The sequence below is a fragment of the Euprymna scolopes genome, chromosome 20 (genome assembly GCF_053919585.1).
Source record: "Euprymna scolopes isolate OS-2025 chromosome 20, ASM5391958v1, whole genome shotgun sequence".
In the NCBI taxonomy this organism is placed as follows: domain Eukaryota; kingdom Metazoa; phylum Mollusca; class Cephalopoda; order Sepiida; family Sepiolidae; genus Euprymna; species Euprymna scolopes.
Window position 1 is genome coordinate 64,511,037 of NC_136501.1, and position 22,982 is coordinate 64,534,018.

The 22,982-nt window shown below is 32.8% G+C and overlaps 1 protein-coding gene across 15 annotated transcripts in view; it reads left to right on the top strand.

Annotated features, from left to right (window-relative positions):
* LOC145241450 (mitogen-activated protein kinase kinase kinase 15-like) overlaps positions 1-22,982 on the top strand; it is a 391,615-nt gene that overhangs the window by 265,365 nt on the left and 103,268 nt on the right. For 11 of the 15 annotated variants that reach the window (XM_080104421.1, XM_080104425.1, XM_080104411.1 and 8 more), the window contains 3 exons: positions 6,817-6,872; positions 8,125-8,163; positions 12,222-12,273. In XM_080104421.1, the coding sequence (XP_079960547.1) occupies positions 6,817-6,872; positions 8,125-8,163; positions 12,222-12,273 (147 nt within the window). The remainder of the gene's footprint in view (positions 1-6,816; positions 6,873-8,124; positions 8,164-12,221; positions 12,274-22,982) is intronic. The other 4 variants (XM_080104415.1, XM_080104418.1, XM_080104420.1 and 1 more) reach the window with 1 other exon arrangement.

The following is a 22,982-nucleotide window of genomic DNA, read 5'->3' on the forward strand; positions in this document are numbered from 1 at the left end:
ATCATCTTTCGTTCTTGTTTGCTCCTTACATCAAGTGGCTTCACACTTTGTTTTGAGTGATTTCCATAAATATAAAAAATATGTAATCAAATTTTGTCTACTCCATTCATCATTTGAAAAATAAAAAAAAATACGAGAGGACTAATCCTCATAATATTTTTTGTCTTTTAACTGACACTCTATCTGACATTTATCCTCAAGTGGTTTTGTCCATATGACTCGCTAGTAGTAAAAACAAATAGGAAGCTAACCGCCAAAAATTCTTCAAAATATAAATCACTGATTGGCTATCAACTAGATTATGCCAGCTGTGTCCAGATGTGCTAGAAAATCATATAAAAAAAAATTAGATCTGGTATGTCACAAGAGCGTCAGACAAGTCTTCAAGCATCACCAACTGAAAGTTAATTGAATCAAATGGATTTGAAAGCAGTCTATAATGGGCATCACTCAAAAAGACTTGTGTTTCCATAACACTTTTTTTCTTTTTACTTCTGGTTGAATTATGAACAAAACAATATGGCAAATACTAGTGATGGGACGATTCCAATTATTTTTTCTAGTTCTGATATAATTACCAATTCTGTTCTAAATTTCTTATTACAATTCTTTTAAAATTTCTAAATTCTTCTACAAAAAAAATCATATCCAGTGTACCTGCGTTTTCAGCATATCTGATTTCTTTTGGTCAGAGTCTAACATTTTGTGGCAGCCTACAATTCCAATCTCCAAACTTCAGGTTTGGAGGATTGATTCCAATCCAAGTTCATCTCACTTTCAGCTTTTCTAGCACGGGCTACTCACAAACCTAAAAATGTCAAAGCTTAAACTCTTACCCATTTTACTCTGCTCACAGTTAATAAAACTTTTGAAATACTGGATAGGAATCCTATTAGAAGAATTCCAAATTTCTATGATTAAAACTGCTTTGAAAGAAATAGTGGTTGACGCTTCATACCGATGTTATCAGTGTTATTAACTTTATTTAATTATCAACATGAAAACTTAAGGAAGAAATAGATAACATTCAAAAAAGAGACAAGAGGATACATTTCAATAGAAATGTAGGTACAAGGAGAAAATTGACAACTTCAAAATAATTACCATGTTGTCTCTTTTGCTAGCAGTAGTTGAAATAAAGAGAGTGAGAGCACTATTTGTTCCTTGATCTCATTCCCACTTCTTGTTTGAGTCGCAAAGTGATACTGACCCCCACTCCCCCAAGTGTTAGGAAGTGAAAGAGAAAATAAAGTTGATCAGCAGAAAGTTATAGGCAGTGAGGTTATTAGAAAGACAATACAGAGAAAGTTGCTCACCAAGGCACACAAAAGGGAGCTGAAATAAGATTGTTAATCAAGGTGTGCCAATAACCAGGACAAACGATTGGACATAGAGGTTGATTTATTTAGAATTAGTTTATGAGCAGTTTTAGGAGTGGCAGTGAGTTTTGCGACAGTCGAGGACAGTCTTGAGTTGCAAGTTGAGGAAAATCGAAAGCAGGTTATGGCTCAGAGCAGATGGGGAAACGAATTGATCAATTGACTGATAAATATGACCTCAACAGAAAACTAAGATGTGGATTAGCATTTATAGAGGTGTGTTCCACGATAGTGTTACATACACATGCACTCCAAGCAGATTAAACCAGAATTCAAAAATAAAAAATCGATGTTACAATAAGAGGTGGCTTTGTTTTGGTTGTTGATCATTTTGGAGTTTTTCAAATCCATTTGATCGAATCAATGAATTTCATATAGAAAGTAACTTTATAGCACCGTAGCCAACAACAAAGTTGCATATGATATTAAGAAGGCATCCTAAATGAAGAGGTAGAAAAAGAACACCAATACCGAACTGAGAAAATGAGGACCTCCTATCAGAAGGAAACAGAAAGGGAAGAGATACACACAGATTATTATTTTTGTTTATTAGATCCAATATTTCTACATTGAAAATGACCAACATCAGGGGTCTACGTTCTAACCTTCCAGAGGTTGAAACCCAATTACAGGAGACTAAACCAGACCTTTTATTTTTAAGTGAAACTGGCATTGGACAGGCTATTTCCCTTGATGAGTTTGCAATTACAGGATACTCTAACTTAACTTCTAAATCTGACCCCCAAGATCGCCATGGGCATGGAATATGTGCCTATATAAAAGATAGCTTTCCATGTGGGAGGGACATCTCCAGGGAAGATCCTAACTTACCCTATATGTGCTTCCGGGTTGCTTTAGCTCACACTACTGCATTTATATTTACTCTCTATCGCCCCCACAACAGCGGAGTTACTATCTTTCAAAGCATATCTGAGAAAATTGACCAAGTCCTTTCTACTTATCCTTCAGCTAACATTCACGTATGTGGAGACTTCAATGTTCACAACGTCGAATGGTTGACCCACTCAAACAAGACCGATGATGAGGGGAGGTTCTGTCATGATTTCTCCATTGCCTATGACCTCACTCAGATTGTTCAGGAACCTACCCGTGTGCCCGATAATGACGGCCAGTATGCGAGCCTACTAGACCTTTTTCTCACAACTTGCCCTGAACTATGTTCAGTTTCTGTTCTGTCGCCTCTTGGATCTTCCGACCACTCTGTTGTATCAATTAAGATAAAAATGAAATGTAATAAGTCCCCAGACGTACCTCTTCATCGTACAGTATATCGATACACTAAGGCTGACTGGGATAGCTTCCGTACATTTATATCTGATCTACCTCTGCATTCCATGTTTAAAAAGGATGTGTCCTCTATAGTATTAGACCTAACTGAATGGTTAATTGTAGGTATTGACCATTTCATACCCTCTAAAAAGTTTCAGCAAAAACCTAACAGCCAGCCATGGTTCTCTCCAGAATGTGCTGCTGCCATTGCGCACAGAAATCACTTTTTCCACTGCTTCAAACGTAATAGATGTATGGAAACTAAAGCCGTTTTCAGGACTGCCAGCAACCATTGTAAGAAAGTAATAAGGAACGCAAGAGAGTTATATGCTCAATCTGTTAAGTCCAAAGTAGCTGAGCAGCGGCTTGGTTCCCACCAGTTTTGGCAAATAGCAAACAGAATCCTGAACAGAAGCGTGTGCTCCATCCCAACTATTATCAATGGACCTGAGGTAATCTCGTCAGCATCAGACAAAGCCAAACTCTTTGTCAAGAACTTTGCAGCTAATTCTACCCTTTGCGACCAAGACCGCCAACCCCCAATATTTCCTCTTGTATCAGAAAACACGCTACGTGATATACGTATATCTGTACGTGATGTTGCCAAGCTAATCAAAAACCTTGATTCCAGTAAAGCAACTGGCCCTGATGGTATTCCAATTATAGTACTCAAAAAACTTCAACCTGAACTAGCGCCCATACTTACAAAACTGTTTAAACGTTGTCTTAAGGAGAATAGTTTCCCATCTCCCTGGAAAATCTCATCAGTATGCCCTGTATTTAAGAATTCAGGTGATCGCTCATCCCCCTCTCAGTACAGGCCAATAAGTCTCCTGTGCGTCATGAGTAAGTTGCTAGAATCTGTATTAAATACAGAAGTAATCAAACATCTCAACAAAAATAACCTTCTTAGTGACACTCAATATGGTTTCCGTTCTGCTAGATCTACAGCAGATGTGCTTACAGTTATATCGCATAGGATTAGCAAATCTCTCGACGGTGGCAATCTTTCTAGGGCAATTGCTCTTGACATATCTAAAGCCTTTGATAGGGTATGGCATAAAGGTTTACTTCATAAGATCGCTAGCTATGGTATAGCTGGAAAAGTCTTCTCAATTATTAAATCATTTCTTTCTGATAGGTTCATAAGAGTAGTAGTTGAGGGGCAAAAATCAGAAGCTCACAGTATTAATGCCGGTGTCCCTCAGGGATCCATCCTGGGCCCAACTCTTTTCCTGATCTACATTAATGATCTTCCAAATCATATCCTTACATCATTTGTAGACATTTATGCTGACGACACTACCATTTATGGTACCACATCTAAGACAGTAAACGAGCAAGTTCTCTCCAATTCTCTCTCCTCTGATCTTGAGCACGTAGTACAATGGGGAAAGGAGTGGCTGGTTACTTTTAATGCATCTAAAACCAAGCTTCTCTCTTTACATCATCAACATTCTAATCCACATTTGTCATCAATTGAAATGAATGGCTCTCGTCTTCAGGAGGCCTCAAGTTTTGACAAGCTTCTGGGCTTGACCATTACTCCTGATCTTAAATGGAACACGTATATCAAATCTGTTGCCAAGGCCGCTGGAAAAATGGTGGGATCTTTCTATCGATCCAGTAGATATCTCACTGCTGATGCTATTCTCTATCTATATAAGAGCCAGGTACGTCCAAGGATGGAATACTGTTGCCACATCTGGGCAGGAGCTGCTAGAAAGGACTTGGCCTGCCTTGATAGAGTTCAAAATAGACTTCGTAGCCTCGTAGGAGATGTCCTTTTCTCGTCACTGCAACCTCTATCTCACAGAAGAGATGTTGCGAGTTTGTCTCTGATGTATCGTTATTTTCATGGAAAGTGTTCAACTGAGCTTCAATCTATGGTCCCCCCTCGCCAAACTTTCACAAGAAACACTCGTCTAGCTGTAAACACTATCAATAATTTCCCCCACTCTTTATCTGTGCCTAAACCTAAACGTAGATTCCATGAACAAAGCTTCTTTCTTAGAACTGCACGCCTGTGGAATTGTCTTCCGTTTTCCTGCTTTCCGGCTGACTACAATATGGTTTTGTTCAAGTCTAAAGTAAATAAGTTCTTGATGAGCCGTTCCATATAAGTTATTAAATTTACCAAATTTTCATTACTAATGATTACTATATTGACCAACTTCTACTGTACACTCTTTAACCCTTATCCTTGAGTGGCCTCTGGGCCTTGATAATGTGGTGATGCCTTTGTAAAAAAAAAAAAAAAAAAAAAAAAAAAAAAAGAATTGAAAATATAAGAAATCAGTTTTAAAACCAAATTTGATGCTAAAAGATCTATTTATTTTTATTTTTCAATAAATAAAAACAATGTAAATCAAATGTGCTATGCTGGTATGTGTGTAAGGGTAACAGACCCAATATTTCTACATTTTTTTTTTTAATTATTTTTTTATTACATTTTCACTCCAAACAAGGAAGCTTGCCACTTTGGTGTAGGGGGCTACTATCAGGGGTAACATCTACTGGGGTACTATGTGGGGATTTGGACAGCAAGATGTCTGTTCACGTTACACTTGAACTTCTGCACATCAGTACAGTTGGGGAAGCAGGGACCTGGAATGGAATTCCAAAGTCTAGCGGTTTTGGGGAAGAAACTACTGGAGTAGAAAGATCTTTTACATCTACGGATCTCTGTGTGAGGGTGAGATTTAGCTGCCTGTCGGGTTTGTCGAGGGTATCTACGTCGTGGGGGCACAAGTGCTTGCAGTTCGTCAGAGCATTCTCCATTAAAATACTTGTAGAACAGGCAGAGGAAGGCAACATTTCATTGCTGAGACAGGCTGAAGCTTAGACGCCAGTTCAGGGCCTATCAGATTGGCGACTCTCTTTTGAACCTTGTCTAGGAGCGAGATGCTAGTAGCAGATGCACCAGCCCAAATATGACAGCAATATTCCATACATGGGCGAATGGTGACCTTGTAGAGGTACAGGATACTTTTGGGCGTTAGTAATTTTCTAGCACAGTAGAGAGAGCCTACCTTCTTTGCAGAGGCCCTGGCAATGCTTTCAACGTAATTGTTCCAACTCATGTTTCCTGTGAACGTTAGGCCAAGCAGTTTGAAAGATGTACTCTCGGACAGGGAGTCACTGGCCATTACTATTGGTGGTAGAGAAGGTTTCTTGTAATTATTGAAGGAAACTAGTTTAGTCTTGGCGGCATTGAACGTGACCATCCATTTTTATCCCCATTCCACTACAGATTGGAGGTCATCCTCTAGTGTTTCTGCCAATTCTTTAGATATGTGTTCATTTGTTTTCCTGTCATGCCTGTTATAGAGTGTGGTGTCATCAGCATATATACCCATCTCAGACGCAGTTTTGTCGGGGAGGTCATTTATGAATATTAGGAACAATAGAGGTCCAAGGAACAGTGGCACTCCTGCATTTATATCATATTGTTTAGATGTACGACCGTCGAGGACAACCTGGATTTTTCTCTTATCTAAGAAAGATTTAATTATGTTTAGTATTCTACCAGTGATACCATATGATCTAATTTTCCTAAGGAGACCCTCATGCCATACCCTGTCAAAAGCCTTAGATATATCTAGAGCTACTGCTCTGCCCTCGCCGGCTTTGTCCACTGAGTGATATATACGTTCAGAGATTACAGTTAGGATGTCTGCTGTGGAACGGGCTTGTCTATATCCATATTGTTTGTCAGTCAGAAGTTTAGCATCTGTAAGGTGATGGACTAGAGCATGGTTAATTAAGGTCTCAAATATTTTGGCAAAAAGTGGGAGGAGGCTAATGGGGCGATAATTTATTGGGTCCGTTTTTTCGCCAGAATTCTTGAATACTGGTACCACAGAAGCAGTTTTCCAACAGCCCGGAAAGCAAGATTCATTGAAAACCATCGTAGTATGAAAAATATAAGAAATCATTTTTAAGATCAAATTTAATGCTAAGACATTTTTTTTTTCATTAGACTAAAAAAAATAAAAAAATAATCTGTAAATTTTGACTAAATATTATGTCAGTATACCAACACCTTTCAAATAGTTTAAACTTTCATTATAGTTTTAGTTCATATGAAATGATTTGTGCTGATTTCATTCCCATTTCAATTTTTTCTTATTCTTTTTCATCCTAGAACAAAATCAAAGTCTAAACGAAATCAAGCTGAACAATACAATCGAAGTACCTCAGGTAAGTCTTTAAAAAAAAAAAGAAATCAAATTTATCACTAATTAAATTTGTCAGTCAAATTTAATGGTCTCTTGTTCACTTGGTGAGAATTCAAACCATTTCATGCAACCTCAGTTTTAAAGGAGTTAAAATAATTTCTCTTTATTATTCAGTTTCAAAAAAATAATTTTTTTCCCCCAAGTCTTCAGCCATTTTCTTATACTTTTCAATACCATATACAAATAGTCTATGGTATCCTAAACCAAAATTTCATTTTTATTACATCTAAAATCTTTTAACGTGTATTTTTTCCACTATCCTAGTGGCTTTGCAAGTTGAGAATCAGGATTAATCTGCAAATACAACAAACATAGAAGACAATTCTGGACTGTTGTGATCTGTGCTGACAAGTCACTAGTCCATGATAACGGATTGAATTAAGAATATTAACTCCTAAAAAACAAAAAAATTGTTTATACAATGGGTGTTACTTGTACAGCAGAATTGCTTGCAACAAATCCTACTTCAAATGATGACGGAGTTCAGACATGGCTTGAGGGATCAAAGCATCATTACCACTTGCCCAAAGTGCACCAGCAGTATCCCATGATAATACCAGACTTTGTTTGATTGTCATTACTCTGTGGGATTGCCATGTTGATGCGGATAGAGCCTTGTCTTGTATTTTTTTTTTTTCTCTTGTCCAATGGGGAAAGATAAAGATCAGTCAAGAATACAGATGTTTGGCTGGCAATAAAACTTTGACATCCAGCTTTGTTTACGAAATACAATAGTTTTCCAGCTATTTTTGACATATTGTTCTTGTAGATTTTCATATTTTTCCAACTTGCAGTATCAAAATATTTCTCAAATGAAACCATTAATTCAATAACAAAAACTTTTGATAAATTAAGGCCAAATAACAATATCTGGACGCTGATGATGTTGTAATGCCTACAAATTCCCATTAATCACTAAAAATGATTTTCTTTATAAAAAATAATAAAACTACTTGATCAATTTATGTAATTTTTGGAATATGATATTTTCATTTTGCCACTGGTATGTATATCAGACAGATTTTTCTTTATTTTTGTTTTTAATATAGGGGGAATTCTGAACAAGAACCAATACTGTAGAGTGTCTTTATTCTAAATTAATTATATATAAATATATTTATATTTAATTTAAATAGTGAAGTTAAAGAAAATATTTTGTAAGCTGCCTTCTCGGTGAGTTTTTATATGAATGAATTTGGTTTTCTTCTTTTTAGTCGCCACACTGGGTAGAGTGAAATCTCTAGACTCTGGAGGTAAGATGTCTACCTTCGGCATGTCTTCGTCTCGAGCCCTTTTCTTCAAAGAGAAAATCTCCACTTCGCCTGAAAACTTTCTGATTGGAACATTTCCAAGAAACGTTCCGATTAATTCTCTACTTTATTTGCATCTGATGTCAGTTGTCCAATTTTCATCTTTTTCTGCAATGCAGCCATTTTACCATTTTGCCTGTTCTAAGGACAGCTATGTCCACTCCATCTCTCATATTTCTTCTGATGCTTTTCATAAGACAACATCCATCATTGTTGACTATTTCATCCTCATAGCTGATATCCTTATCCAATTTTTTTTTCATACCCCTTATCTCTTGCAAACCCAAAACCCTGCAAATCTTGCTCTCCTTGTTCTCTGCAAGTATGGCCAATTTATCTATAATATAAATCTCACCTGTCTGTTTAAATGTATGTATGAATGTATGTATGTCTGCCTAAAATTTTCGACAGAGGTGACGGATTTTCATGAGATCAGTATCATTTTGAAGTCGACCCTTCGGACGACAAATATCGAAAAATTAGCCAAAAACATTAATTACTTCACCCTCAACTGGGCACTTTTCTACAGGGAGTGGTCTTTTTTTTTTTTTTTTTTTTTTTTTTTTTGCAGATATTTTCAAAAGTCATCGCCTCTTTTTGATTGTCTAGCCTTAATTTAAACCTACGTCATTTCCGGTTTAACGATGGGCACAACAGCAAAGACGTCACATTTTTTTTTTTTCATGCCCTTTTCCTCCTTCACGGTATGGGTCCGAGCCTGCCTGCCTATTACCACTTTTCTTTTTGCTCAACGCACACCTCTAAACACCCGGGCAACACTGGGTACCCGGCTAGTCTATTACATAAAGGGCAGTTGTCTGTATGTTAATATGTGCAGCCAAAAGTCAAAAACTGCAAAAAGACTCACAAAGTTGAGATACACTTGGTCAGTGTTGCCCCGGATGAATAATCTGTGAAAGGCAAATGGGGGGGGGGTACTATGTCTTAGAACTCTTTATATACCCCCCCCCCTCCCGATCATAATATGTAGGATTTGCGAATGCGTGTCATGTCGAGATTTATTTACGTTGACTTTATAAAATTCTTGCTATTTCGGCTTCTCACATGTTCGTTCGACATCTTTTTTTTTTTTTTTTTTTATTACTTTTTCACCCCAACCAAGGCGCATTACCATTTTGGTGTAGGGGGCTACTATCAGGGGCAGCAACTACTGGGGTGCTATGTTGGGATTTGGGCAGCAAGATGTCGGTTCACGTTGCACTTGAACTTCTGCATGTCAGTACAGTTAGGGAAGCAGGAACTTGGAATGGAATTCCAGAGTCTAGCGGTTCTGGGGAAGAAACTACTGGAGTAGAAAGATCTTTTGCATCTAGGAATCTCTACTGTGTGGGGGTGAGATTTAGCTGCCTGTCGGGTTTGTCGAGGGTGTCTACATCGTGGGGGCACAAGTGTCTGCAGTTTGTCAGAGCATTCACCATTAAAGTACTTGTAGAACAGGCAGAGGGATGCAACGTTTCGTCGATGGGACAGAGGCTGAAGCTTAGATGCCAGTTCAGGGCCTATCAGATTGGCGACGCTTTTTTTAACCTTGTCTAGGAGCGAGAGAGTAGTAGCAGATGCACCAGCCCAAATGTGACAACAATATTCCATATATGGGCGAATGGTGGCCTTATAGAGGTACAGGATACTTTCAGGTCTCAGTAGTTTTCTAGCACGGTAGAGAGAGCCTACCTTTTTCGCAGCGGCCCTGGCAATGTTTTCAATATAATTGTTCCAACTCATGTTTCCTGTGAACGTTAGGCCAAGCAGTTTGAAAGATGTACTCTTGGACAGGGAGTCTCTGGCCATTGCTATTGGTGGCAGAGAAGGTTTCTTGTAATTATTGAAGGAAACTAGTTTAGTCTTGGCAGCATTGAATGTGACCATCCATTTATGTCCCCATTCCACTACAGATTGGAGGTCATCCTCTAGTGTTTTTGCCATTTCTTTAGATATGTGTTCATTTGTTTTCCTATCATGCCTGTTATAGAGTGTAGTGTCATTAGCATATATACCCATCTCAGAGGCAGTTTTGTTGGGGAGGTCATTAATAAATATTAGGAACAATAGAGGTCCAAGGATAGACCCCTGAGGCACTCCCGCATTTATATCCCACTGTTTAGACGTACGTTAAGTATTCTACCAGTGATACCGTATGATTTAATTTTCCTGAGGAGACCCTTGTGCCATACCCTGTCAAAAGCCTTAGATATATCTAGAGCTACCACTCTGCCCTCCCCCGCTTTGTTCAGTGAATGGTATATATGTTCAGAGATTACAGTTAGGATGTCTGATGTTTTTTTCAGTGAGTTACTTCCTTTATGATGGCTCATTCTTCAAGGAATCTATGTAAGGAAATGTTGTTTGTGTGTATGTCCAGAAAGGGGAATAATCTGGGTGGAGAAGAAAGAGAGGGTGGGGAAAATGGAGGATAAAGATAGATGTATATAGAGAGGTAAAAAGATAGATGTTTTCATAGAAATGTATTGCACTTTTGCTTTGGGCAATGCTGGGTGACTTTGCTAGTTTTAATCAAGTCTTAGTAAAACATTTATGCTAGCAAAAAAGAAAACTGGCACTGCTAGTGATTGAATAAAGAACCCAATCTCTTCTGTATTATTTTTTTTGCATCCTCATCATATTCAGTTTAATTTGTTTTACATGCTGGCATGTGTTGGACGGCTTTTAAAAATTCCAAACTAATCTATCTCTGACCAGGTCATTATTTATCCTTCTTTCTTTTAAATCCATTCATATCACTTCTCCCCATGGTTTCTTTAACCTCCCTCTGACAACTATGCTTTTCAGATTTAATCTTCCTCTGAGATCATCAGATCTAAGTCAGAATTATGCATCCACCGTATCATTCTCATATTGTTCATCTCCATACGACACATGTCTTCAATTTTATAAATGTTAAATTTTAGGAGATGAGCCAAAGGATGTACCACGCATTGATTGAGTGAGAGATACTGTAAATACAATGACATTGAAATAAATTTCGGTAAATTCATTATTGTTAAGCCCATTAAGGCACTCTTAGTATTTCCTGGGAATCAATTAGGACCAATCCCTAAACCCCCCTTAATAATATTTCTATTCTTATTTTGTACTTTTTATAATTTTCAATTTTTAAATAAAGAAAAAAAAAAAAGAAAACATTGTGTATTATTCTTGGACTTTATTCTTACAAAATTTTGGCCAATATTAATTAAGTCTGGTGCTGAAGATACTGCTTCCCTCCTGACAAATTCCTGATGAACCGCCCCCTTAAGTAGACACTTTAAATATCCACACTAACGTACTGTACTTACAATAACCCTTAGCCCTGAGTGGCTTCCGGGCCTTGATAAGTGGTGACCACCTTGTAAAAAAAAAAAAAATATATACACCAAACATTGATGTTATTGTTTTTTATTTATCCTTTATAAAACTTGATCAGTTCTACAAAAACAAGTTTTTTTCTATAAACAACCAAACTAAACTCCATGAATAAATATTTGAAGATATAAGATATTAGGTTGATGCAAAAATAATGTTGTTTTTTGACTTGAACAGCAAAAAACATTATTTTCGCACCAACCTAATAAAAATACCTGAAGCATAAAACTTCTTTTTTTCAAAAATTACCGGATTTGGTATTAAATCATTCAAAACAGGTTGATGTGTTGGAAATCAAAACAACCAAACCAAACACTATGAATAAATATTCAAAGATATAACAGATTTGAAGCCTAAAACTTTTCCAAAATGACTGGATTCAGCATTAAATAATCCAAAAAGATTTGATAGACCATAAAATGTAACAATCAAAATAAAAATGGCTGGGGTAGCGGATGTAAGAGATCTCTCATTCAATCCGGGGCAATGCCAGATCTTCCTTCTAGTAGAGAAATACAAAGATCACAACAAGATATAATTAGAAAAATGTTTTTATTTATATAAATTTATTTATATATATGCCTTTTTCAAAGATAATATTTTTTTAATTGTTTGTTTAGTCACGACTGCAAAGGAATCTGCAAAAGCTAAAAATCCAGAAATATTAAAATGGTGAGTGTATTTTTTTTTTTTTACTAATATTTTTATTGAGTAAAAATTTTTTTTTGCTGTGAGATATTTAATTTTGCTACTATTTCTTTTTTTGTTTTGTTGTTTTTTATTTGGTACACGTTTTGTTTTTTGTTTTTCTTTGGTATATTGCACATCGGTAGCATACCTGTTAATTGCATGCCTTTTTTTTTTTGTTGTTATATAGTATGGTAGATTTTATTCTACTAAAATTTACCAAATATTAAAAATGCACAAGGCAGGGTGTTAAAATCAACCTTTGAAGTTCAATGAAATATTTGAAGATTAAAAAGCTTTTGGATTTTTTTATTAAATGTAAAATTTTTATTTTTGAATTTCAGTTGTAATTTATTTAAAAAAATATTCAAAATACAATTCTAATTTCTGCCTATTTAGAATCTGGAAAAGTCCTATATCGTACTTTAATAATGAATAATAAATGATATCATGCTCCATCCTAATATTGCACTAATCTTATCTATAATGTAACAAACAGTAAATTTAATGGCAAACATAAAACAGCAATAATTTGGTTTGTATCTCATTCCAATCAACAGGTGGAAAATACAATGAAACATTCCTGGAACTAAACCATAGATATTTCCAACTCAATAACTCACTCCAAAAGATATTCAATAAAAATACACTGAAAATTCCCCAAACTATAAAAAGCACAGCAGTAAAATAATTACAAAAAAACATTATAGCAATAGTCTAACCCCATCACGATAAAGGGCATGCAATTGCTGAAACTTGGATCACTGCATCTTAAATTAAAAAAAAATGTCTAATCAAAAACATAATATATGAAGTAAACTTACAAAAATATACAAAGCCATGCACTCACACGCTTTAAATGTGAACAAGCAAATCACCTACACTTCTTCACAAAACGCTAAAATTTAAAATTGCACTTCATTGCTTCTGGCAGATAAAAAGCAAGAACCAGGCACTAGTTGTAAAATAGAAAATTCTGAGAAAAATTAATGTTTGAAGGATCTTTTTAAGCCTTTATTAAAAATTAGCAATCTTGACATTTTGTGCAAACATAATCTACTAATAATAGATCAAAACAATTGAGTTTATGTTTATATAGATACAAATGATCACTTTTATATGTATGAATTAGATGGATATGCCTATATGTGTATGTTTGTGTGAGTATGCTGAATAGCAAAATTTACGACTGCCTATAAGCATTATTTTGCTAAAACCATCTCCTTTGATGAGGTGAGCTATTTATTGAAAATCCATGGGTTAAGGAAAAATCTTAAATTTTTTGTATTCCTTGTAGAATAATAAATTTGGCATCAATTTTTTATTGTGCGCAAATTTATTTCTAAGTTTTTATTTATATGTATGTAATTATATATATTCGTATACATATATTTGTATGTATGTATATATATTTGTATGTATGTATATATATATATTGTGTGCGTATGCATATATATATATATATACATGCATGCATAGAAATATATACATATATTTGTGTGTGTGTGTATGTATGTGTGTATGTATATATATATATATATATATATATATATATATATATATATATATATATATATATATATATATATACACACACACTACTAGCAGGTCTTCCAACATACCCGGTAGTAAACTACGCTTAAATATATATATTTGCATACATAAATATATACAGAAAGAGTTTTGTGTTTACTATAACCTTTTTACGCAAATATTACACAAGTATAAATCATGTAGAATATCTGCATGAATATAATTACACGTAATAGTTAACTAAAGATGATTATCCCATAAGAAACCGAAAAAAAACTAATAGGGAATTAATTAAAATGAATGTTTAAAAGAATATGCAAATTAGCTAGATCTTTTGTAGATGAATGCAATTCCACAACCCATTTATAACAAAGTTGTATTTTCTTTTTAAATAAATAGTTTTTAATATGAATATCAATACACACACAAAAAAAAAGATTAAAGGAGTATAGATATATGTATGTATATTTTTTTTTGTGTGCATATATATATATATATATTACATACACACCTAAATTTTTATTTGTGTGTATATATATACATGTATGTCTATTTTTGTGTATGCATATATATGTACATCTATTTTTATGCGTGTATATATATATATATATATATATATATATATATATATATATATATATATATATATATATGATTTAAGGAAGTGTTTAAGTTAGTTCATTAAGACAAGTGAGATTAATTTGTATATTTTATTAAAAAGATATTAAAGTCTCAGGATATATTTCAATATTGCAGATAAAGAGAAGTTCAATAATTAAACTTTTAAAACAAAATAAGATGCATTCGTTTCATTAACTTTCAATTAGCACTTTGACACAGCTTTGTAGGGCTCTTTATATGAAAAAGATAAATATGATTGCTTTAGACAAATCTTCCTAAATAGTGTGCTATAGCAGGAAGTAATTAGTTAAACAGGAAAACTTTGAGTATATAAAGTATATTTAGCAACTGTGACATAGTTTTGGTTACAAACATGGGCATTCCAGCATATTTCTTGAGAAATTTCATTGTTGCATTATTTCCCGTTTTCTAGATGGGGATAAATTATTTGGTGTCCTCACAAAACATCTTCTAACAGATGATATGAATTATAATATATAATCTGTAGTATTATAATAGTAACTCTATAATAATAAATACAAAATCTGCATGAATTAAAATATCATATTTAAGTATATTTTACAACCTGGCTACGCCGGGTGTCCCTGCTAGCTTGGATAAATACTTTTACAGTTTTACCAAAATAGCTACAATAATATCAGAGCATTTCCATTTACACTGAATATCTACAGAATGCCAACATTGATATATTACATATGAATCAGTCCCCTGTAGAATTTCCACAGGTCCCGCTAGTAATAATTCGTCTAAGAATGTGATGAATTTCTTCAGTTAATATATCTGTCGGAAGATGTTTTGTCAGGAACGCCAAATCATCTATCACTGTCTAGAAAAGCAAAGGAAGTAATGCAAAAATGAAACGTCTTGAGAAATATGCCAGAATGCTCAAACATACAGACGTAAAATAATGATGATGATGATTATTATTATTATTATTATGATTATGATTATTATTATTATGATTATTATTATTATTTAAAAAAAAAAAAAAAAGATACAGATAAAACAATGTAGGTAGAAAAAGAGAAAAAAAAACGACTTCATAGAATGCATGGATGTAATTTAATTTGAAAAGACAGTAAAGGGAGGTAATGTGAAAAAAAACTGAAATCTCTGACTTACTAAATAATAATAAAGAGAGACTGGGCAAAGCTAATTAATATTTATGCTTTCTACCCACCCCACCCCTCTGCTATGCAAGACAATTATTATGAGAGAAGGTATCCCCCTCTCTGCTTTCATCACAATTCACATTACTTACTCTCTGTATATATCTGCTAGTTGGGGTGAAGCTAAGATCTGTTTTTGTTAGGATTTCTAGTCCTTTCCTCACTAATAAATTGCTTCTAGAAATGAAGAAACAAATTGAGATGTATATTTGAGAATAAATACATAATATTTGAGAATAAATACATAATATATCATGAAATGAAATGTTGTGGAGACAGAATGTATGAAATGACAGAAATGAAAAACGAACACGGTTTTATTTTTATTTTGTTTTATTACACACACACACAAACACACACACAAGCCACCTAATGTCTGGATGCTCAATCTTATTAGCAGATGGTCTTTAAAGTATCTGCCACAACAAATTATGTAAATACCTCTATTGGAACATCTGCGGAGAGATGTTATTTGACAGATCGTCGAACATCTGGGAACATGAACCACCACCGATAACATCAAACGAAAAGGTGACAGTGTTCTATGACAAAGACATACAGGCGAACAGATACATAAAAGACAAGGCCATCAAGCCAGACATTGTAATATGGAAGAAGCCCAAAACAACTGCACTCATTATTGATGTCACCATCCCAAATGATGTTAATAGAGCTGAATGAGGGGGGGGGGGGTTAACAAAATATCAAGACCTAAAAAAATTATTTAAAAACATGTTCTCTGAAAGAAATACACATACCAGTTGTGATAGGAGCAACTGGCCTAATGAAAAAAACAAAATCATAAGAAATACTTGGAAATAATTCCTAGAAGATCAAGCTATAACGAAATACAGATAGCAGCCATAAAGGGAACAGTATCTACTCTTAAAAAAAGCCCTTGGACATAAACTCAGATCATAATGAAATAAAGTGTTAGCCGGAATCTGTTGATCTCTTAAAACTAACCAAAATGAAATAATAAAAAATATGGAACAAGAAAGAGAAAGAAGCAACCTTAGTAGAAGGTAGTGTCCCAAATGATGCTGGGTTAAACAGAGTTGAGAAAGAAAAGATAACAAAATACCAAGGTCTTACGTACGACATGTAAAGAAACTGGAATCTTAGGAAGATCTCCATCATTCCAGAATTTCAAAAACTACCTCGTAAATATACCCAGTGAATCAAGTGCAAGAGATTCAAACAATTGGTCTTAAAAGGACGGTCTGAATCTTAAAATAATTTCTTAGTTGGAATATCTGAGTTAGCGGGTGAATGTTTGGCATCCAGTAGGATTCCCCATACCCAGCTTGAACAAACTATCGTTCCCCCTTGTATGCAGATAACACAGTTATCTATGGCAGCACTCTGAAGAGCATTGATATTCAAGGTCTTTGACTCCTTCTTCTCTGACTTGGGGCACGTGGTGCACAGGGTGGGGGGTTCTTTTAATGCTTTAACACCAAGCTTCTCTCTTTTCACTATCAATGCTTGAATGGTCCTTCATTGAGGAAGCCCACTTTATTGTTGACTTTCACCACAGACTTGAAATGGAAGATGTACATCAAATCTCTACTTATATATAAAAAGCACTTTGTGTGTGCATGTGTGAGAGAAAGAGTGAGAATTTGTTCCCTACGGACTCCAAAACTGCTGGATCAATTTTGGGGTCAATTTTTATGAAATTTCACACAAATGTGCTGTGTGACTGGGAGTGTTCTTAGATAGGTATTGGATCGGAATACCTCTGATAAGTTTCGAAAATTGATAATCAAAAAAATTCCATTAAAGAAGGAACACAAAGTTTTTGACTAAAGTTAACACCCTTATACAGCTTAACATCACAAGTGCATTTAAGTTTTATCACCACACAGGCGGAAGGGCCTGCCATATAAAATTAACTGGATGTTCTTTGATATGACAGGGGTTCGTTATAAATGAATGTTTCTGCTTAGAGCAAAATTAAACCACGATATTTGACTTTTGAATTTTAAAGTTTAATTCAAATTATTATATAAAATAATTTTATAAAACGAACAGTAGGTTTTCTGCGGTGCAATTTAAACTACAATGTATTATGGACTAAGTCACTGTAGGAAGACATGTGAAGCTTTCTTCCAGTACGCTACAGTCCTGGATATGACCTTAAACTATAACTGATTGTAAGGCCCTAGCTTGCAGGCTTTGGGGAGTGTGGAGCCATCCCTTAATTGCCATTACTCCCAGGTCCACTCTGACCCAGAGTGGTAGTACCTGTTAGGGTCCCAATTATGAGTTAAATAGAAACCGACTTGGAAAAAAACAAATATATTCTATTAAAAATTTTTTCTTCAAACTCACTGGATTCAGCATTAAATGACCTGAAAAGGGTTGATATGCCATAAAGCAAAAACAACCAACCAATCCAGTACACTACAGTATGTTCCCAACTAGATCAGGCAATCAATCGATTTGATTGATGAATGGATGATTTTACCAATTTCAATGACAACCAATAAAAGTATTAGAAGTGTGGAACATTCGTTGATCCTCATTCTATCTTGGGCAACGTTGGGTCTCCCTGTTAGTCTGTTACTAAGATTGCTGGGAAAATGGTTGGATCGTTTTACTGCTTAAGTACTTTACTACTGACTAAATCCTCTATCTTATAAGAGCCAGATTCACTTTAAGATGAAGTACTGCTCTCCTATCTGGAAAGGTGCTACTGTTTTATGTTTTGACAGTGAACAACATTAACTCTGCAATCATGTGAATGATGATTTCTTCTTGTCCCTACAGCCTCTTTTATACACATGTTGCTAACCTCTCTCTGTGTTTGTTAAAATAGAGTTGACAGATCGATTTTTTTTTTAAATGTGGTTTTAAGCAAAAACAGCAGTACTTGCTTAATTATCATGAAAATAATATATCCAAAAATGATAAAAACTCATTGAGTAGAGCAACTGCTATTGTGTTTTTAGTAAAAAAAAAAAAGAAGTCTATTGCTATGGTCTAAAACAGTACGTCAGCCATTAAAAGGGAGATAAATATGTCCCCTGTATTCACAATCTATTGATTCAATAGGAAGCAATATGTTAGTTGGTCGTACAATTCAATCAGGGTTCAATGAATGAGGCAGGGGATCATATAAGTCGACTATAGTGATAGGACAAAATTTCAGATGTTTTTTTTGTTTTTTGTTTTTTTGGCGTTAAAAAATAATTTTACTCATCTTTGCTTCAGCTGATAAAAGAGATTTGTTGTTTTTCTTTGATTGTACAATTCTTTAAAAAAAAAAAAAACTTAATACATTTGAAAGTACAGCAATCATATCAATCAAGAAACTTCTTTTGTGTGATTTGACAGTATTTTAAGATTCTTCAATCCAAACATTACAAAATTGAAGCAACAGTTCAAAGAAATTTCACCAGAGCTGATTTTTAAGATGTAGTTTGGAATGAAAATGAATTTTTTTTCTAATGCCTGGAAAATGCAATTATTTCTAAATTCTTGAAACAGAATATATTTTTTTATTATTTGGCTTTCGGCTTTTTTTTTAATATATTGTCTCAAGAATTAAAAAAAATTGTTTGATTCCTAGAAAAGTTGATGAAAATAAAAATCAAGATTTGTTTTAATATATGAGCTACTCAATATGCACAAACATATTTATTGTCCCTTTATTTTTGTCCTATCTACCACATTTAACCTTAAAAATAGTATTTTAAGATTCAATCAAAACAGTACAAAATCGCAACCACAATTTAAAGAAACTTCACCAGAACTGAATTCAAAGCATTTTAGTCAGTTTCAGATGAAAATTAATTTTTATTTTGACCTTAATTTTTGTAACAAAAATATATTTTTATTATTCAAACTTTTAACTTGCAGTTTTTTTTTTCATTGTCTCAAGAATTGAAAAGAAAAAAACATCCAATCCTTGGAAAAGTTGATGAAAACAGAAAACACAATGAACCATGTTTGTTTTCATGTGTGATACTTATTCCATCATTATTTATCCCCTATAAATATTTCACTTTTATTTCTCATCCTATAAATATTTCACTTTTATTTCTTATCGTATAAATATTTCACTTTTATTTCTCATCCTATAAATATTTCACTTTTATTTCACATCCTATAAATATTTCACTTTTATTTCTCATCCTATAAATATTTCACTTTTATTTCTCATCCTATAAATATTGCACTTTTATTTCTCATCTTATAAATATTTTACCTCTATTTCTTGCTGGATGAATATTTTACTTTTTGTCCTTGCCCTATAAATATTTTACAATTATTCTTTGCCCTATAAATATTTTACAATTATTCTTTACCCTATAAATATTTTACAATTATTCTTTACCCTATAAATATTTTACGATTAATCTTTGCCCTACTCAAATATTTTACCATTATTCTTTGCCCTATAAATATTTTACAATTAGTCTTTGCCCCATAAATATTTTACAATTATTCTTTGCCCTATAAATATTTTACAATTATTATTTGCCCTATAAATATGTTACCATTATTCTTTGCCCTATAAATATTTTACGATTATTCTTTGCCCTATAAATATGTTACGATTATTCTTTGCCCTATAAATATTTTACGATTATTCTTTGCCCTATAAATATGTTACCATTATTCTTTGCCCTATAAATATTTTACGATTATTCTTTGCCCTATAAATATGTTACGATTATTCTTTGCCCTATAAATATTTTACAATTATTCTTTGCCCTATAAATATTTTACAATTATTCTTTGCCCTATAAATATTTTACCATTATTCTTTGCCCTATAAATATTTTACAATTATTATTTGCCCTATAAATATGTTACCATTATTCTTTGCCCTATAAATATTTTACGATTATTCTTTGCCCTATAAATATTTTACAATGATTCTTTGCCCTATAAATATTTTACAATTATTCTTTGCCCTATAAATATTTTACAATTATTCTTTGCCCTATAAATATTTTACCATTATTCTTTGCCCTATAAATATTTTACCATTATTCTTTGCCCTATAAATATTTTACAATTATTCTTTGCCCTATAAATATTTTACCATTATTCTTTGCCCTATAAATATTTTACCATTATTCTTTGCCCTATAAATATTTTACCATTATTCTTTGCCCTATAAATATTTTACCATTATTCTTTGCCCTATAAATATTTTACCATTATTCTTTGCCCTATTAATATTTTACCATTATTCTTTGCCCTATGAATATTTTACCATTATTCTTTGCCCTACTCAAATATTTTACGATTATTCTTTGCCCTATAAATATTTTACGATTATTCTTTGCCCTATAAATATTTTACAATTATTCTTTGCCCTATAAATATTTTACGATTATTCTTTGCCCTACTCAAATATTTTACCATTATTCTTTGCCCTATAAATATTTTACCATTATTCTTTGCCCTATAAATATTTTACCATTATTCTTTGCCCTATAAATATTTTACGATTATTCTTTGCCCTATAAATATTTTACGATTATTCTTTGCCCTATAAATATTTTACCATTATTCTTTGCCCTACTCAAATATTTTACCATTATTCTTTGCTCTATAAATATTTTACCATTATTCTTTGCCCTATAAATATTTTACCATTATTCTTTGCCCTATAAATATTTTACCATTATTCTTTGCCCTATAAATATTTTACCAATATTCTTTGCCCTATAAATATTTTACCATTATTCTTTGCCCTACTCAAATATTTTACCATTATTCTTTGCCCTACTCAAATATTTTACCATTATTCTTTGCCCTATAAATATTTTACAATTATTCTTTGCCCTATAAATATTTTACAATTATTCTTTGCCCTATAAATATTTTACCATTATTCTTTGCCCTATAAATATTTTACCATTATTCTTTGCCCTATGAATATTTTACCATTATTCTTTGCCCTATAAATATTTTACCATTATTCTTTGCCCTATAAATATTTTACGATTATTCTTTGCCCTATAAATATTTTACGATTATTCTTTGCCCTATAAATATTTTACCATTATTCTTTGCCCTATAAATATTTTACGATTATTCTTTGCCCTATAAATATTTTACCATTATTCTTTGCCCTATGAATATTTTACGATTATCCTTTGCCCTATAAATATTTTACAATTATTATTTGCCCTATAAATATTTTACAATTATTCTTTGCCCTATAAATATTTTACAATTATTCTTTGCCCTATAAATATTTTACGATTATTCTTTGCCCTATAAATATTTTACAATTATTCTTTGCAATATAAATATTTTACCATTATTCTTTGCTCTATAAATATTTTACCATTATTCTTTGCTCTATAAATATTTTACCATTATTCTTTGCCCTACTCAAATATTTTACCATTATTCTTTGCCCTACTCAAATATTTTACCATTATTCTTTGCCCTACTCAAATATTTTACCATTATTCTTTGCCCTATAAATATTTTACAATTATTCTTTGCCCTATAAATATTTTACAATTATTCTTTGCCCTATAAATATTTTACCATTATTCTTTGCCCTATAAATATTTTACCATTATTCTTTGCCCTATGAATATTTTACCATTATTCTTTGCCCTATAAATATTTTACCATTATTCTTTGCCCTATAAATATTTTACGATTATTCTTTGCCCTATAAATATTTTACCATTATTCTTTGCCCTATAAATATTTTACCATTATTCTTTGCCCTATAAATATTTTACCATTATTCTTTGCCCTATAAATATTTTACCATTATTCTTTGCCCTATAAATATTTTACCATTATTCTTTGCCCTATGAATATTTTACAATTATTATTTGCCCTATAAATATTTTACCATTATTCTTTGCCCTATAAATATTTTACCATTATTCTTTGCCCTATGAATATTTTACAATTATTCTTTGCCCTATGAATATTTTACAATTATTCTTTGCCCTATAAATATTTTACGATTATCCTTTGCCCTATAAATATTTTACAATTATTATTTGCCCTATAAATATTTTACGATTATTCTTTGCCCTATAAATATTTTACAATTATTCTTTGCCCTATAAATATTTTACCATTATTCTTTGCCCTATAAATATTTTACCATTATTCTTTGCCCTATAAATATTTTACGATTATCCTTTGCCCTATAAATATTTTACAATTATTCTTTGCCCTATAAATATTTTACCATTATTCTTTGCCCTATAAATATTTTACGATTATTCTTTGCCCTATAAATATTTTACCATTATTCTTTGCCCTATAAATATTTTACCATTATTCTTTGCCCTATAAATATTTTACCATTATTCTTTGCCCTATAAATATTTTACCATTATTCTTTGC